Genomic DNA, 19,489 nt, shown 5'->3' with positions numbered 1-19,489 from the left:
TATGGGAGGAGTGCTTTAGTCAATGGACGAATTTACTAATGAAACAATGAGGGGCCACCATAATTTGTGATGAAACCTATCTGATAGGTGGAAACACAAGTGACAGGCTTGTTCTTAAAGCTTTTGTGTAAATGCATCAACAGATGCACAAACATGAAATGACGTGGAGCCAGGGGCGCAGCCTCCATTGGTGCAAAATGTGCAATGAACCAGGGCCCAAAGGCCTGTGGGGCCCTCTGAATCCTGTTCATTGCTTGTGTCTTTCACGATTCAAAATGCAGCTTGAAGGGGGCATTTTATCCTTGCACTGGGGCTCGTGACCCACTGGGGGAAAAAACCTTTACAACGCAGTCATTACATCGCACCACCTTTACAACGCAGTCATTACAATGCAACATCCTTTACATCGCAAGCCATTACAACGCAGCCATTACATCGCATGTCACTTCAACGCATGTCATTACAACGTATGTCACTACAACGCATGCCATTACAACGTATGTCACTACAACGCATGCCATTACAACGCGATAAAAGGTAAGTAATGGGGAATAGTAATTTTTACCCCTACACTATCCAACACTTACCCTACTGTTGCCCTCACTGGAGTGGGAATAGTAATTTGTACCCCTACACTATCCAACGCTTACCCTACTGTTGCACTCACTGGAGTGGGAATAGTAATTTTTACCCCTACACTATCCAACACTTACCTTACTGTTGCCCTAAAAGTAATATGCATTGTAATGGTATGCGTTGTAATGAAATGCGTTGTAAATGTAGTTTCTAAAAATGCATTGTGATGGCATGCGATGTAAATCATGCGTTGTAATGGATGATGTGATGTAAAAACTGCGTTGTAAAGGCATGTGTTGTAAATGTTTGCGTTGTAACATCATACATTCCACACTAGCCATGCTACTGACGCGAGCCCTCATTGTGAGGCCTTTGTGTTGCTTCTCTAAATTTGCCACTTTCAGGGATCTCATTTCTTGCTTACTTTCACACAAACAGAGCTCTAGGGCTGCCTGTAGATAATTGCCAATATTTGGGTGGAGTTTATGCACACTGGCCATCTGGGGACAATGATGCCACAGAAAAGCCTTTGGTGATCTTGCTAGCGTTTTCATTTAAAAATGATTGTGCGATGATCATTACCATGATTCTTATCATCACAGATGTAAAACAGTTACCACTTACGTTTATTAAGCACTCACTTATGCAGCGGACAGCATGCTATTGAGACTTTCGTCATTTCACTTGCCACGGGCTTAATCCCTGGCATGTCTTCCACCAGTCGCTCGTCCATCTGAAAGCAGTCCAACCAATTTCCATGCCAAAGTCCCATCTTCTCGGTTTCACAGCTTACATCAGCTGATAATTACTCACGAGCGAGAATGAATTGTGAGTCTTACATCTCACTTACGAAAATATTTATAGATTTTTAGCACATCTAAGTGGATTGGCACTGGCACCAGAGGTCCCACTTTACATCTGACTCTGAAAGTAACTGTCCTGCATTGAAAACCCACTAAGAAATATAATTTGATATTTCTGTCGAGTGTACACTGCCTGGCCTGAGTCACTTATTTCTCTAACCACAGACATGGACGGAATAACTAGCCAACGTCACAAAAGCCTATTTTTCAAGTTTGACCAAAAGACCAAAAAATACATTTGAAGTTTTCAATGATTTAGTAGGTTGCAGAATGTATCTTTTATTATTTTCTGGGTCGCTGATGGAATACAGCAACACACGTCGTCAAGTCATAGCCTGCACACTGTAGTGTTAAGTAATTATTAATGCAAAGCTGTTAAGTTTCCCTGGTGCATGCATTACCAGCTGCTCAAGTCATGTTATCTTCTTTGCATTCTTCTTTGCATTCTGGTGTGGTGCTGGTTTTATAATGATAAACAAGGACTACAGGTCTCACTCAGAATGCAAACAGAAAACCTGGACTAGAGCAGTTAGTCACACACAGGCCCCGGAAACGTGACACAGTGGTTGATGTACATGTCTGGACTATTGCACATGGTGGTGGCTGCAAGTGTCTGGACTATGGAATACATGACATTTGCAGATATATTTGCATCTATAAAGTTGGCTGTTTCAACAGGAGGCATTGATGATCCTGTGTAAAACCTATACTTCTTAATGTAGTTTTTTCGATCTGTTGCAGACTAAAATTCTCTTAGTTAATAAACATACAGCTTCACTCTACATATCCTTTAGAGTCCACCACATCAACCTTCTCCTTCAGTCATGTTGGATTTGAGTCTGAGATTTTACTATGCAACAACTTCTTGCACCCAGTGCTTAATTTGAGCTGGTGGTTTCTGGTGCTAAGCACAGGCACTTAATTCTCAACATCAGCACTAATGACAGTCCACACAAGGTGGCACTGTCTGTCTAATTTAGAGATGAGCACAACAACAGTGTTTAATAATTCAATATACATTAAAAATGAAAGACGCCCACCGCCCACGCCACTCCTAAAACTTTGAATGGCCTGGAATAGTCTGAATTATAACACTTTTAGGAGTGTAATGGTTAGTAGTTGCATTGTTTGTGGTTAGTAGCACTGGCAGGGGCAATGACCATCAGTTTCCTTTAAATTAATTAAGCACTGCTTGCCTCCAAATAGTCAATGACATATTGCAGGTTATGGGACTTGGTCGGAGGATTCGACAAAGCCGGCCACGCAGTCAACACCAGCCAACATATGTTTTAGCCAACAATAGTGATAAAAGAGACACAGGATCTGCCAGCAACTACTCTGATTTTCTCATCTATGTTAAAACTCTGTAATCATGGCTTACTATACATGCTGCCTCCAACCTTTGCAAAGAAAAAAGAGGGTAACCCCTTATGTCTAGCCCTATAACAAATGTCTTCATGAATTAATAAAATACTCAGGGGCAGACTTACTATTACTTTGGACCAGATTTGCATCCCCAAAGTGATGCTTACAAGCACAGATTTGAGACGTTTTGTGCTAGAAAGCTTCCCTAAAGCAATGTAAAGTGCTAGAGCACTACGCTATTTTGCATCAAAACGAAGTACAATGAGTGGTAATTGGGCGTTCCTATGCACCCATCCATGGGTTTCAATGCAAATGCCCAGGTACTACATTCTGGTAGACAAGGCTTAGCACAAAGAAATAACTCCTCTTTGAGGCAGCCATTAAAAAAATATAGAATGCAGGTCATGTTTGTTACAAACTGGTTTTAGCCACTTTTGTGTAGTTCTAACATAAAGAGAACATAAGAATATGAAGTGAGTCAAAAACTGTAATTGGAGACAGACCAATAACCTTTCTGAGGTATGGACGCTCTCTGACCTATCCCTATACTCTTATTACTGATAAGGTTTCCAGGGATAACTTTCCCAACCACCATCACAATGTGGTTTTGGACTGATAAATAATGCTTAAGTGTCTCTCTGGGACCCGGTATACTTTGATCTCAGTTGAGAGCTTCCACTTATTGATTTCGTAATTGTCCTAGCAATTATTTGTATTGTTTTATTCCATACGTCAGAACGACAAAACATATGAACAGCAGGTGAATACACTTGCGTGAAGTAGTCTGAACGTGCCAGAATTACATGACCCAAATGTCCATGGTGGATATGTCACCTGTATCTTCTTGAACTTTTCCCTGGGCCATATTAATGTTATTAGAAATTTGGCAGTAGTCCTTTGATCTGTCCAGGACTTCAGATAATGTGCTGATATATATTCCCAGGCGACACAATAAGGTGAAGTATCCCTAGGACAAATATGCTTTACACACTCCAGATTTTTCAGGATTTGATCAGGGAAATCCTAATGATTTCCCAGACTCAGAGTACTAGCTATCAATATTGCTGCAAGGGCAGTGGCACCAGGGTTCAGGGACATAAGGGGCCCACTGAACCCCAAATGAGAGGCTGTTTTTTAGGCCTGGGCAGTAAACTCCGCTCCGTTCTCAGAGTTTGCGGAGCTTTCTGCACTCCGTGCTTCAGGGAGCTCGCGGAGTGCAGATAACTCTGCTCCACGTAGTGCAGCGAATGGTAGGTTGGCGAGCGTGAGCTGCCACTTGGGTAGAATTTCTACCCGAGTGGCAGGACGATCAGTGTGAATGGCAGTTCTCACTGCACACCGCCACTTGCGGAATTCCGCAGAGTTTTTTTGTCACTTCGCGGAGGTCCGCATAGTGAAACTCCACAAACTACGCCCAGGTCTGTGTTTTGGGAGGGACAGTTTTCTTGTTTGCATAAGGGCCCACGGTGCCTCTGCTACACCACTGGCTAGGCTGCTGCTGTGTAGTGTTCCTCACTTCTTCCAGCCACTAGCTTTTCATATTGTAATGAAGGTTAAGCATATTGTGTCCTGAAATACTCCAGTTACAGATTTTAACTAGTCATTCACTCGGTGGGAAGGTTTTTAAATGCTGTCAATGCATCAGTCTCTCTCATTCTCAATTCTTCCTTCAGAACTGTAGTGCGGAGACCGGAATAATTTGAAAAAAAAGTGCAGAAACATGCTTTCTATTACATAAAGATGAGAGGCGCTGATTAGGATGTGGCCTAAAGGGCCAGGGCGCTCGATCTCAAAACCGGGATTGAGTCGGCAAAGATGCTCAACATCCTGTGATTCTGGGCAAATCACTTAATCTCACCATGCAAAACAAAAATGATTGTATCCTTGTGTAATGTAACTAGTGCTCATGTAAAGCACTCTGATGCCTGGTACCTTCGGGTCAAGTTTGCGGCAATAAAACTCCGGGAAAAAAAATCACTGCAGCTGATCTTATTTTTGCAGCATGTATTCTCTAAGCTACTATGGAGTTTTCCCCTCCCTTCTATGGCAGAAATCTAGCAATAAATTTCCATTAAAATCTAGAAATGACTGATGTGCAGTGGCCCTGCATAGCTGGAAGGAAGGGCAGATACATCATTATTTATGCAAGCATTTAGATGTTTATCTACGACGACAACAAAACGAGGGTAAACCGTGGGAAGAACCACAAGTGCACTATTATCAAAAGGGGTGCGCAGACGGGAGTGCACAAGTGCACACGCACAACAAGAGTATCCGGCATGCACCCGAGCCATATAACCCCTCACCACAATAAATGGGCTTTACAAATTCTAACTACGGTGGTTCTTGTACTTACAACTCGTCTCATGCCCTAAGCTAAGTTACCCAAGTCAATTTGAACTTGCAAGCATGTTCATTCGTAGTGGCCCAAAAGTCCAACCATGCAAGCGGACTTGTACCCCTTGCCAATGGTTTGGTCCAACCACACCTATAAGGGGGCTATTCTAGGGGCAGCGATAAGTCTTTTCACCTGACTATTGAACCTGCCACTGGTTGGGATGTCCCATCTAGGCACAAAAGTGTTTTTAAACCTCCTGCCTCGCTCTAGGCACAGGGAAGAATGGCCTGATAGGGGCTGCTGGCTATTGGCATACCCTTGAACCAAGGGCAAACACAGACAAACTCTTGCCTGGAGGACAGTAGACTCTTTCTCATTGTCACATACACTGGCCTATCCCTTTTGCAGACTGAAATAGTTGGCTGCACAGTAGCCCAATATTGAAACATCTGTCCAGTGCTATCTTCTGGCCTTCTGCATTTGACAGCACATTTCTCCACACAAAGGGGGTCATTAGGATAGCGGGCGGATCACCACCGCCCGTATGGCGGTGGCGATCCGCCCGCTAAAAAGCACCTCCGCATTGCAATAACCCCCATCACATTACCATGGCGGGGGGGAGGGGGTACCCCGGCAGACGGAGAGACCGTCCACCGGTTTTCCACCCGGTCGAAGAGTCGACCGGGCGGAAAAGCTGTTAACATGGTGGCGGGTCTGGGAGACACCGCCATCCATATTAGCATATTAGCGGGGACATGCCTTTCTGTGGCGGTAACGCCGCCATGGAAAGGCAGGCATTTTTTGCTATTGGGGGCCGTAGCGGGCCCCCAGGGATTCTAGGGGGTGGGGGTGCACATGGGGGGTTTCTATGGTACCCCCCTGCAGTTCCATGCACAACATGGCAGGTGCCGCGCGGTGCCTGCCACGTTGTGCATGGAACTGCACGACATGCCTTCTTGGCATTGCGGCGCGCGGTGCTGAGTGCACCACCCGCCGCAATGTCAAGAATGCATGATGCGCCCACCAGTGTGGCGGGCGCATCCTAATGTCACCAACGGGACCCCCGCACCAATGGCGGGCGGTCCCATTATATGAAAAGGATGGCGGGCGACTTTCTAATGATGCCCTAAGATTCATGTCATGTTCTTAGCTATTGACTTCAATGCTGTGTGTTTCAACGGGGTTATTGAGCACAGTCCAGTGGCATAAAACCTATAGTTCACAGCGAAACGTGAAATATGGAACAGGGCCGGCTTTAGCACTGGTGGCGCCCTGTGCGACAATATCTGTTGGCCCCCCCATGAACACCGCTGCCACAGATTCCCTCACTACCACCAGTTAATAGTGCCCCTCAAGTCTCCATAGCCAGTCTCTCAGATTCATTTAGTTTTATAGCGTGCGTCTCGAACCTCAGAACGCGGAGGAAATGGCCCGATGTGCTTCATAAACTCCAGGAACCCACAATGGCGGTATCTTTGGGGTCCTGAGGTAGGGAGCATGCAGGTCTACTGGGGGCGACGATCTTTGGCGCAGTAAGTAACGTTCCTTCCCTACATGTACGATATGCTACCCAGGTTAATCCGGTTTGCACTAACCCCTGGTACTTTATTTAACTGGTACAGAGTGTGACTACAAGTTTGCTTCCCCCACCAGGACCAATGAGGTATTATTACCGGACATTTTAAGTAAGCCTTGTTCATCATTACCCCCTTTTTTAGCCTGCTTCTCTGTCTCGAATAATTGACATTAGCCAGTTGCATGCCCCTTTGCACTTTATGTTCAGTCAAGCCCTTTAAGCTATTTTATTCTATTTACTCAAACCTTCGGCATTGGCCGGTTGGGTGCATCAGATTTAGACGCCCGTTTTCCACATAGAAATAGTATGTAATTAATGAGAACCTGACATTCAGTAATGACATTTAATGTACCATGAAGCGCTCAGGCAATTTTACCATTAACTGCTTGGTACTCCAATCCATCACAGTCTTGCCAATATTGGGATTGTTATGAGCACCATCCTAAAAACGGCATGAGCATGGTCACTCATGGGACTATTCAAGTACTGCTAAACTAAATATATGTATGTTTGTGTGACTTGTATTGTCTCTATGCATTTGTTCTTCTCATTACCGATACACATGGCTTTCACTAATGTTGAAGGCTCGACTACAAACTGTAAGTTATACTGGTTTTTCACACCACAGGTTAGGGTGCGCCTTAGTGTGCGCACACCGCCGTGGTTTTTCTTGATTTTTTGTCCTGACGAAAGCCTTGCAAACAGCGAATGGAGGCAGAAACATGTTGATCACCCCTTTTTCTACTCTGCACCATGTATGTATCTGGTCAATCTAGCCAGTTTCTGTAACATCCACCACTCTGTTTTTAGTAGTGCTCAGTTCACCGCGGATAAGGTTTGTTTATGGTTGAACTGGTTGCTTTTTAAACCACTTTCAACTTAATCACACTTGGATTACACAAAAACCTGCTCTGCTGTAACCAGGCGTCGTAGCACACCAGGGAGGCACTCGTCCTCTCTGGTGGGAACCCAATGATGAAGCATGTCACCAACTAGGTTGGTGAGTGAGGGTTCTTTTAATTCCCAAGATTTTTTCTCGCCGTTTTTCCTAGTGTCTTTCTTTTTTGTGTTGGCCTCACTCTTCTTTTATTTAATCAATATTATTAGTAGGGCTTTCTAAGAGTGACTCGATATCCTTTTCCCTCTCTCTTTCGTTGATAATATATGAAATGTAATACATACAACAACAACAACGTTCACAATCCACCACAATCAAACAAAAGACCAGAAGGAGAGATAATAAAATCGAGGCACACACTGAAGGGCTCTGGTGCTTTGCTGATCGAGGGCAGCCACAACACAGTTTTGGATTCAAGTTACTTTTTACTTCATAGGGTTTGGTGGCTCTACGTGGGAGGGGGGATCCCTTGCAGCACAAACTATTATTGAATTAGTACCGAAACAATATTATCATTTATGAACGTTGAGTTGCTACCTAACCATCATTTCTACACTCCTCTGATGAGCTGCAAACAGAGCAAACTATTCAATAGAAGATAAATATCAGGTTAAACGTGAGGAGAGTTTATCAGACCAGCCACACCTAAAATCAATTCTGTTTCAATTGACTGGAACAAAATGAGTAACAATACTACAGGGGGAGCCGGCTCCCCTCCTGGATGTTGCTTACCCCTCCTGTTTGGATTTTTACTCCGTCACTTCCAAACCCCCCAACTAAGCTAGTCCTGCCTTCTGGGTCGGGCTGGAAACCAAAAGATTCCAATCATATCCACACTGCTGAAGGCCGCAACTAGAATGGGGCAGTGTAGCATGGTTGGGTCATGGCATCATACCCTGCTCTGAATGCAGCTCTCTAGGCTTCCGCCTCCTGGGAAAATGCCAAAGTGGAAGAATGGCCAGTCCGAAAGCTGCCCACCACCCTCCAAATGCCCCCTCCACTATGAACTCGTGCATCCTCGGTCACGTTTCTTCTTACTGTTTCCTTGCACATCTACTTATTTGGTTGTACTTACACCAGAAGTCACTAAAGTAGTTCCTTCGCCCACGCTTGTTTCAATGTAGGTCCGTTCTTCCTCAGTTATTGATGGATGTACAGCTGGACTCTCGTATGCATGCAGAAGCCAGAATATATACCACAACATTCCAAATACCCCTATTGACAAAGAGAGAGACATTTATCAGATTTACATCATTAATTTCTTATTGTAGCAGTATCCAACGTAATAGCAAAAGGGCCGAATCCATGCTACATTTTCAGTATAAGAACTATGTTAACAAGTGTCATTTGGTTTCACTGCCAGTAAATGTATCTTGTGTGTATATCCTGGGAATCTTGTATTCATGAGACCCTCATTAGACCTATTTTGGACAGCCTTAGTAGAACATTTCTTCCTGGACACGGAAAAAAATATATCCCTAATCTCTATTTATCGTTCTTCAAATTGGAATATTATAGGCTATCCTTTATGTTCTATTCCAATGCCTTTTTCGAAAAATTTGCATTTTGACAAGCTAAGCAAGTTCTCCTTTTATTTTTCAGGAATAACGAATATGTTTCTGCTCGATGAATACACCTGCAACTGTGCATGGTTAAGAGGTAGGAGCTAACTGCAGGGTCGGGAGGCTCAGTGGACTAAGGCATCCACTACAGGGGCCTGTGTTCAACCTCATAGTCACAGATTAAAATCCCAGCGGGTTCGCTCAGCCTTTCATCCGTATGAGGTCGATAAAATGAGTGCCATTGAGTTGGGTAACAATAAACATCTGTTATTCAGCGCCAAAATACCTCTGGGTGAACGTGCGCTTTACAAATTTATGTTATGTGCGTTAAAAGTAATTTTTTGTTTTAAAAATGCCTGCCAGTGGCTAACCTAAATTGCTGTGATTCTAGATTCTTTTTTTTTTTCAAAAACCTTTATTGGAGCAAGCATAGAAAAGTACAAGAATGGGCCTACAACCGCACGGGCTGGCCGCTAATAACAAGGCACATTGCATGAAACAGAAATGTACACCCGTGGTCGGGTACAGCTCGAGCACAAAGCATCGCTCTACAAATATCACAGAGCAACTCGAATTTTTATTTTACAAAAGAAAAACAAACACTAAAAGGCGAATGTACGATAATTAAGGTCAGCCCAAAGAAAGGAGGGGACGGTCCACGATCAGGAGAACACACCCAGAGCCCGGAGGCTCCAATCGAGTCGGAAGGGGGGGGGAGGGGAGCAGCGGGGAGAACCGGAAATATAGAAAAAACCCGTATGGGGAGGTTCCGGGAACGCACGTCTAGGGAGATAGGACAATCTCAGCAGTGCCTACAAGGGGAGGGGTGCAAATATCCCCACGATAATCATTCCACTGGCCCCAAACCTTCGTCCACGCCCTGGGTCTGCCCCTGGCCACATAAACCGTCTTCTCACGAAACATGGACCAGTCCATGTTGTCTTCCCACTTCGAGACCTCAGGGGGCCTGGAAGCGCCCCAGAGTTGCGCAACATCCCGCTTCGCAATCATGTATCCCAGGGTAGCCCATCTGGTCTGGGCCACAGAGTAGTCAGTGGGCTCCCACACATTCAACAGACACCGTCGCGGCTCCGGCCGCAGGGCAACACCAGTCACAGCAGTCATCACCTCAAGCACAGCAGTCCAGTAAGCCGCTACAGCCGGGCATTCCCAAAGGATATGTAAAAAGGTCGCATTCAAACCACAACCACGCTTGCATAGCCCATCCGAAGAAAAGCCCATCGTCACCAGACGCGGACCCGTGACATAAACTCGATGAAGAATCTTAAGTTGAACCAAACGGAGACGGGCAGGAATGGCCACCTCCTTGGGAGAAGAGAGTGCCGACTGCCAATCCTCGTCGTCCAGCTCCAACCCATCGCCAACCCAAGCCTCCCGAAGTCGGACCAATAAGTCCGCCCGATTATTGATCAATTTCTTGTAAATCAGAGAAATAGTACTATCGGGAAGATGCCCATCAAGGACACGGTCCTCGAGGGGGGAAGATTCAGGCAGGGCCTCATTAGGAACCAAAACTGAGGCGAGGGCATGCCGGACCTGCAGGTAGCGAAAAAATTCCCTACCACTCAAACCATATTCCGCCTGGAGGGCCTGGAACGACTTCACACTACCGTTCGAGCACACATCACCCACCTTACAAATCCCTATCATATCCCAGCGATCGAAACCCTTGGTGGACCAAAGTCCGCCCAAACGTTCCGAGGCGTAAAGCGGCGTCGCCAACGTCAAGCGATCCTCCCACCCCAAACTCACATTCGCAGCTCGCCATACAGTTACTGCGATCTTGGATGGGCCCACAAGATGGCGCCCGGCCGATCGAGAATAAAGTGCTCTAGTAAAGTCCCCACCCGGGAGCTGGAATCTGTCCATCTCGAATGCAGGATTACGACACGGGGAAAACATCACGTGATTAATGGCAGACAACTGGGAAGCCCAGTAATATCGCTTGATATCGGGGAGCGCCATGCCCCCGGCATACCAAGGGATGGTGAGCTTTGCGAGTGCGATACGCGGACGCCCATCCCATATCAATTGCCGCTGAAGACTCTCAATCTCTTGGAAATAGGTCTTAGGAATAGCGTCATAGGAGTTTTGGAGCGCGTAAAGGAATCGCGGCAAGGACATCATTTTAAACAGAGCCGCCCTGCCCAGAGGAGACAAAGGAAGCTTACGCCAACGGGCCACATCCAGGCGCAATCTAAGCAACGGTGGGAGGAGATTACGCTCAAAGCGGAGCGTCGGGTCCAACGTAATGAAAATCCCTAAATACTTGAAACCCGAGTGGACCACCTGAATCGGAAGTCTGCTCGGCAAGGGGGGCAAAACCCCCGAAAGAACATATACACAGGACTTGGTCCAGTTAATAACAAGGCCCGAATTGGCTCCAAAGGAAGCAAGAACGTCGAACAGAACAGACAGAGATTTACGCGGGGAGGTGAGATATAAAAGGATATCGTCCGCGTAAAGCGACACGCGGTCCTCAAAGTCCGGAGACCAGCGGATCCCCTTGAGGGAAGGTTCCCACCGAAGCCAAGCAGCCAATGGTTCCATGGCGAGCGCAAACAGTAACGGAGACAAGGGGCATCCCTGACGGGTACCCCTTCCAAGGGTGAAAGGAACCGAGACCCTACCGTTCACCACTACTTGCGCCAGAGGTTCCGCGTACAATAACTGGACCCAACCGATAAACTCAGGCCCAAAACCAAATTTCTCAAGAGCCGCCCAAAGATAGGGCCACTCCACCGTGTCGAAGGCCATGGAAGCATCCAACGATGCCAAAATGGCCGGCTCTGTCAGAAGCCCCGCCCCCGCAATCGCGCCGTGAAGACGACGCAGGTTCAAAGCCGTGTTGCGATGCGGGATAAATCCAGATTGATCCGGATGGACCAAGTCACTAATGACCGTCAAGAGACGGGATGCCAGGAGTTTCGCCAACACCTTGGGTTCAACATTTAGTAGAGATATGGGCCTGTAGGAGGAACAAAGATCACGTGGTTTACCCTCCTTGGGGATGACAACTATTGTGGCCAGTCTCTGATCATAAGGGAGAATACCCCGTTCCCGGGACTCCAGAAACATGGCGCGAAGATACGGAGCCACCCTATCGGGACGCAACTTGTACAATTCGATCGGCAACCCGTTCGGGCCCAATGCTTTGCCCGAACGGAGGGAACGGATGGCAGTAGCTATCTCATCAACCGTAAAGGGGGAGTCCAACGCCACACGGTCTAAATCGGAAACAATGGGCAGGGCTATATCACGCAACAAAAGGCGAGAGTCAACCACATCCCTCTCAGACACAGGGGTATACACCACACGGAAGTAATCGGCAAACCGGTCAACTATTCCAATCGGGTCCGTTACACTCACACCACTCGCAGACTGAATCACGGGTACCACACGATTAGCTCTCTCCTTCTTATCCAGCCATGCCAGCAATTTACCCGCTTTGTCACCCACATCATACAAACGACCCTGTTGCTCCCGAAACATCACTTTGGCGGCATCTGTGACCATGGACTTATAAGCAAATTGTTTCAGACCCAGGGCATGGAGCTTCTCAGGCGTGACACCAGATTCCAAACCCTCCTCCAATGCAGAAATCTCCCCCTCAAGATCAACCACCTCTCTATTTCTCGCTCTCTTAGCCTCAACAATAAGGGAGAGGGCCTGCCCACGAATCACGGTCTTAAAGGCCTCCCATAGGGACACAGCAGAGGAAACCGACCCCTCGTTATCCAGAAAATACGAGTCAAAGGACTTAAGCAGAAGGGTGCGGGTCTCGGGGGAGGTGAGGTACCACGGATTAATGGGGGCCACCCGGCCCACTGCCTCCACTCCAACCTCAAAACGAAGCCAGAGCGGAGAGTGGTCAGAGACACCCCTGGGCAGGTGTATTATCTCACGCACCGCTGGGGACTGAGCCGCAGGCATCAGGAAATAATCCAGCCGAGACAGACTCCCATGGGCCCCAGAGTGAAAGGTGTACTGAAGCTGCGTAGGATGCAAAAGCCTCCAGCAATCCACCAGGCCAAAGGTATCCAAAAATCCACCCAACCACTGCTGAGCCGCAGGGGTATCCCTAGGGGGGTGGCGATCGTGGAGACCGGAGACTACTGAATTAAAATCACCAGCCAGAAAGAGAGTACTATCAGGGAGGTCCAACAAGACACGGCCCAAATCTGAAAAGGTAGAAGTCTGCAAGCCGGGGGGCACATAAACAGTTAACAAGGAGAGGGCACGGCCTTCATATCGACCCACAAGAACAGCATACCGCCCCCGATCATCCTGAATAACATCATCAATAGCCAGGGGGAGGGAAGCCCGGACAAGGATACCCACACCCCTGGAACCCGAGGTAAACCCCGAATGCGCTACGAGGCGATAGCCCCACCTATTCATTGCATGACAAACATTGCCTATCAAATGAGTCTCCTGCAGGAAAACAATGTCAGGAGATAAACGTCGTATACATTTCAACACCACACTTCGCTTGATACGATCTCCCAGACCATTAACGTTCCACGAGACAAATCTCAACCCGCTACCCCATCCCACCCGAAAAAGCCCAAACCCCCCACCAATGAGCATGACCATAAAAGGCAGTCCAGATACAGAATAAAGTTGCCTTGAACCCAGAACACACAAACAACAAACTTCCCAACCACCCACCCCCCAGGTAACAAGAAAACACCCCCCACCCTGCACCCCTGCAAAAAGCTAAAAAGCCACCCCAACCTGCAGTGTGCCTGTCGCCCAAGAACCCCTATTCTACACAAAGACCCCGGAGGAGGAAAGGCTCTGTCCCACCCGCCCCCCGATCAAACCAATGACGAGAAAAAGATCATACATCAAAACACATGTGAGGTAGAGGAACATAGGCTTACATCCCTGGAGAAGGTATACAAAACAAGGCATCAGTCAAAGATAAAATGTTCAGCTCTCTACGCCACCCTCAGCACCGCCCGGGTGGGCTTCGGACTCAGTCCCAGGAGGTCGATGAGGCAGGGAGTCTAGCCAGTCATTCACAGCATCTGGCCGATCAAAGAAGAAAGTACGATCATTATACTCCACCCGCAACCTAGTCGGAAAGAGCATTGCGTAACGCATCCCCATGTCCCTAAGACGCTTCTTGGCACCACGAAATCCCATACGCTGCTTCTGGACCTGTTGGGAAAAGTCCGGATAAAAGTTCACCGTGGCATTCTCAAAGGCCACCGGGCCCTTCACCCGCGAGGCCTGCAGGATAGCGTCCCGATCTCTATAGTGGAAAAGCTTTGCAATAATAGGTCTCGGCGGGGCGCCCGGCTTGCCCTGGCCCCCTGGAACACGATGTGCGCGCTCCACTGCGAAAAATTTACTAAGGCCAGACGGAGAAAGGTGGTTCTGGATGAGGTCTTCAACCAGGAGATCAACCGAGTGGGGTTCTGGATTCTCCGGCACACCCACCACGCGAACATTACAGCGACGTGCCCTGTTCTCAAAATCCTCCAAGAGCCGGGTCATGAAATCGTTCACCCTACGGAGATTGCCAATCTCCGTCTGAATATCAGAGACGTCAGTCGTGAGGCTGGATGATTTGATATCCAACGACTTCACCTTTTCGTTCGTCTTGGAGAGATCGGCTCGAATCAAATTCACCTCAATTGCCACAGTGTCAAGTTTGTGGGCCAAGGTTTCGTACTGTTGGCCTATGGATTCCCTCATGCCAGAAATGGCGCCCATGATGTCCTGCAAGGAGGGCTCCGTCGACGCATCCACTACTTGATCGGACGCGATGGGACCGGGCAGGGCAGCTCCGGGGGACCCTTTAGAGTGGGTATAACGATCCATAACATTGGATTGAACCGGACCCCCGCGCAGAGGTGTCTTCGTCTTGCGCGTCTCTCAGTCCCCTCTGCCCGCCATTTTGAAGATGCGTCACGAGTAAAGTCACCAGGGTCGACGGACCGGGCACCAGAAATGGAGGCCCCGGGACCAAAGGACTACAAGAGGGATATCACCAGGATAGAGGCAGCCCACTCCAGGAACAGTGCAGCCAAGGGCCAGACAACCCACTCGTGTCCCGGCCGCAGCTCTGGCCCGACCCTCTCACCAGTGTCCCAGTCTGAGGCAGAAACGAAACCGAAACTTAAGAAGGGGACCCGCAAGACCAATCCCCCTGCCGTTGTTGTTCAACTCCAAGACGGCCACCGAACCTCACCCAGTCCCGGGCATACTTCGAGGGTGGAGCCCAAAAGTTCAATTGAACATAATTCAGGCACCCGATGTCCAAATCAGTTTCTGAAAGGTCCAGGTAGATCAGCCCAACGTCCTCTATATGAATCCTCGCAAAAAATCAGGATTAAAGCAGGATATTAAGCCGGGAGCGGCGGGGGTCCGGAGAGCGCTGTGCTCACGCGGCCATCTCGGATGCCCGCCAAGCTCCTCCTCGATTCTAGATTCTTAACATGTTCTTCCTTCAGAGGAGTAGCATTCCAGAATATCAGGTGCCTAATTAGATTTAATTTTCAAGAATGTGTTGACAGGAATACTGACTTATACAGGGGTGTTCAATGTAGTTCCACAGGAGCTGAACTCTTATCAGATTTTAAAGATTACCACCGAATAGGTAAATCATCTCTATTTAGTTTGAACAACTGCTGTGACTGGTATATAGGTCCTGTAGAAAGAGAAGATATACTGATAGAAATATACATTGGGTTACTGGTTGACTGGGTATAAGCCCCCAATCCTAGTCAGGGTGAGCGGCAGGCAACCCTAAATTAATCTGTGCTCACCATCTGGTAGCTTGGCACAGAGCAGTCAGGCTTAACTTCAGAGGCAGTGTGTAAAGTATTTGTGCAACACTTCAAAAAATAAAACAGTGGAACCCCCACACAAAATGATTCCACACCAGGTTAGAAAAATAGAGCATAATTTAATAAATAAAGCAAGACAAAAATGACAAAAATCCAATAAGTAGGACTTCAGTTATGAAGTTTTAAAGAATAAACTGTAAAATAACACTTAGAAATAGCCAGCATCAACCAGGGATATCTGGTCACCCAAACCAGGACAAAGTCAAATGTTCAGGCCGACCGCGATGGAGCACGGGCCCGCTACATGGACCCAGTTAGGCCTGCTGAACCAGAGTACTTTAAATCCTGGTTGTTGAGCGTTTGGGTGGATCCATGTCAAAGCCGCACCATGCGTCAGAGGCAATGCGGCGGTTCCAACATGCGATTAGGCTACTGGGCGAGGTTCTGACGAGTCGACATCGAGGATCTTGCCGTTGGTGCATGCGATGCGAAGGCCAGTGTAGAGGATACAAGGAGCAGTGAGGACGATGCCTCGGTTCCGATGAGCTGTGAAGCTGTGATGCCACGTCATCGAGGCTGCCGTCGAGGGATGCGAAGTCCTTGTACTGGGAAAAGCGTCACGCAGTGGCGGTTCCGAAGGTAATGCATCGATCCCAGAAGCGCAATACAGTGGTGATGCAAGTCTTTTGTGACGGGTCCAATCCACGCAACAACGGTGATGCGTCAGTTCTGTTCGAAGATGCACCACTCAGCCAAGCATGTGCCAGTTCCACTGGAGAAACACTTTAGGCTCATTTCCAAGGGGCCAGGACTGGGTTGGCACCACTTGGCAGGGTAGACGCACAGATGCCAGAGTCTGGGTGCAGAAACAGGTTGGTTGGAAGTCTTTTATGTCCCAGAGACATGACAACGAATAGCCGGTATCCTAATCTAGCATGAATAATCCTTAAAAACTTTCCCAGCCCTCGATCTGTAAGAACAGATCAAACGGAAATTAATTTGATAAAATTCCCAGAAGAAATCGACTGTGATGAGAAAGGGGACCCGCCAACTCACCGTATCCAGGAGTCAAGGCTCACATAATAACTGAAAACAATCGTGGCAGACGCGTAGTCCGAAAGACGCCGCGCCAATAATTTAAATTCCCCGAAAAAAAGGTGTGGATTAAATTAACATAGAAAACAGACTGCGCAGCTCCATGGTACACCATGGACATTTTTTGGGAATTTTATCGAATCAATTTCCGTTTGATCTGTTCCTACAGATCAAGCGCTGGGAACGACGTTTAGGATTATTCCTGCTAGATTAGGATGACGGCTATTCGTTGTCATGTTGTTTCAAGGTATCAGGTATGCTTGGTAGGCACTCTGGGTTTCTGGTTACTGCATTACAGCATGCTTTGGTGTACTTTCATCGTATGAGAGTCAGCACATTTCAACTGTTGTATATGGTTTATCTTTAAACCACCGGGAATAGGTGATTTGGATTCTCACATTCTCTTTTTCTTCCTGTTGTCCTTCATTGCTCCAGGTACTTCCTACATAACTCTTAGCCCCTGTTCATCTACCAAATACCCAGCACATGTTTGAGATCGCACCATTGTAATTTTCATTCAGATGTTTGTTTTATATATGACTGATTGCTGATATTTGTGCTTGTAGATTCCCCTGATGAAGGGCAATTGTAGCGCCTGAAATGCATTGGGATTGGCCATATTCTTGTTTCAACATGTTATCAATGAATTGAATTCCTTGAAGAACGTCATTTTTCTTTCATCGTTTGATAATTAAAACAACTGAGGAAGATTCTGCATTCTAGGGAAAACATCCATTACAACGTAGTCATTACAACGACCTACCTTTACAACGCAACTGTTACAACGCAACTGCCTTTACATTGCATGCCATTACAACGCATACCGTTACAACGCATACCATTACAACGCATTATAAGGTAAGTAATAAAGATTTTATTTACTATTAGGGTGGGTATGGGTTTTGGGGTGCATGGGAAAAGTCATTTTTACCCCTACACTATCCAACACTTTCCCTATTGTTTCACTCACTGGAGTGGGAATAGTAATGTTTAGCCCTACACTATCCAACACTTAGTAATTTTTACCCCTACATTATCCAACACTTACCCTACTGTTGCACTCACTGGAGTGGGAATAGGAATTTTTACCTCTACACTATCCAACACTTACCCTACTGTTGCCCTAAAAGTATTATGCTTTGTAATGGTGTGCGTTGTAATGGTATGTGGTGTAATGGAATGCATTGTAATGGTAGTTTTAAAAAATGCAATGTAATGGCATGCAATGTAATGGTAGTTGCGATGTAAAGATTGCGTTGTAAAAGCATGCGTTGTAATGTCATATATTCATGTTCTAGTGATCATTTGGATTTTAGATATTAAAAATATGTGTATACACTATTCTTCATTTCTGCGAAATACTTTGACTTTGGTGCTGCCTCCACGTATCTCAAAAATTCTCTTCTGGGTATCCAGTGGGACCTAACCACAGCAGGTCTCGGAGGTTAACAGCACAAGAGACTTAATTTTACTTGGGATTACTTGAAGTTGAGGTGCTTTTTCGGCTGGTCCGCTGTGGAAACATTGTTTTTCTAGATAATTTGGACTCTTTAGCACTCACTTTCCCGTTACTCAATATATATACAAAAAATCATGCACAAATATAACGATGGACGTGAGGAGATGGCACTCAACCCCTTTGGCCCCAATAATGCTAGGGTGTCCCCGGTGCCTGTACCACCTGGCAAAACCAGCCTCAAAACTCTCTTTTTGAGACTGGAAAGACTGCGAAAACAAGAGCTAAGCAGGTGGTGGGACGGGGCGACACTGACACAATATCTGGAAAATGGCAAAGTCCCTAGAGGACTCAGGATTCTGATCTTCCCCACTTTCGAGGACTTGATTGAGAACTTGCTAAAAGATTGGGAGGGCAACTTAGAAGGAGCTTCACGCACTATGATGGAGATTTTAGTCAAAAACTCCTTTGAAAAAGGTGAAAAACTACAGGAAGAAATCGAGCAGGTGGAAAAGGAAATTAAGGAAATCGGGGGAAAGGACCTAATTGAAAAGAATTTTGCAATTTTGAAGCAAGTTATGGAGAATCATCAAATCTATCTCAAGGAAAAGAAATTACGAAAAATCAAAAGGGACGACCGCGATTACAAAGACGGTCGAATTTAAACCTTTGCTAAAAAAATGGATAATCTATCAATACCAGATGACAAGAAAAGAAGTAGGGAGGAAAGGGATGATGGTGAGGACAACAGATCTGTGAGTAATATCTCCATCTCATCAACCAGCAGTGTCGCCTCCTCTGTGACAGCACCAGATATCCCTTTAGGCGAGGGGACTTCGTCGTTCCAAAAAGAACTGGCGAAGCTGAGAATGTCAAGTCGCCTTCAACAAAAAAGGGAACAACCAAAACTAGGAGGGGGGGCAGAAGGTGGAAAGGCAA

At 46.8% G+C, this 19,489-nt stretch overlaps 1 protein-coding gene across 1 annotated transcript in view; it reads right to left on the bottom strand.

The window, feature by feature from the left end:
• Positions 1-19,489, bottom strand: part of LOC144763537 (vesicular glutamate transporter 3-like) — a 311,868-nt gene that overhangs the window by 148,256 nt on the left and 144,123 nt on the right. The window contains exon 8 of the mRNA XM_078649214.1: positions 8,692-8,831. Within this exon, the coding sequence (XP_078505340.1) occupies positions 8,692-8,831 (140 nt within the window). The remainder of the gene's footprint in view (positions 1-8,691; positions 8,832-19,489) is intronic.

This window comes from Lissotriton helveticus, chromosome 1_1 (genome assembly GCF_964261635.1).
Source record: "Lissotriton helveticus chromosome 1_1, aLisHel1.1, whole genome shotgun sequence".
NCBI classification, from domain to species: Eukaryota; Metazoa; Chordata; class Amphibia; order Caudata; family Salamandridae; genus Lissotriton; species Lissotriton helveticus.
Note: the sequence above shows the minus strand (reverse complement) of the source record. Positions and strands in the feature narration are given on the sequence as shown.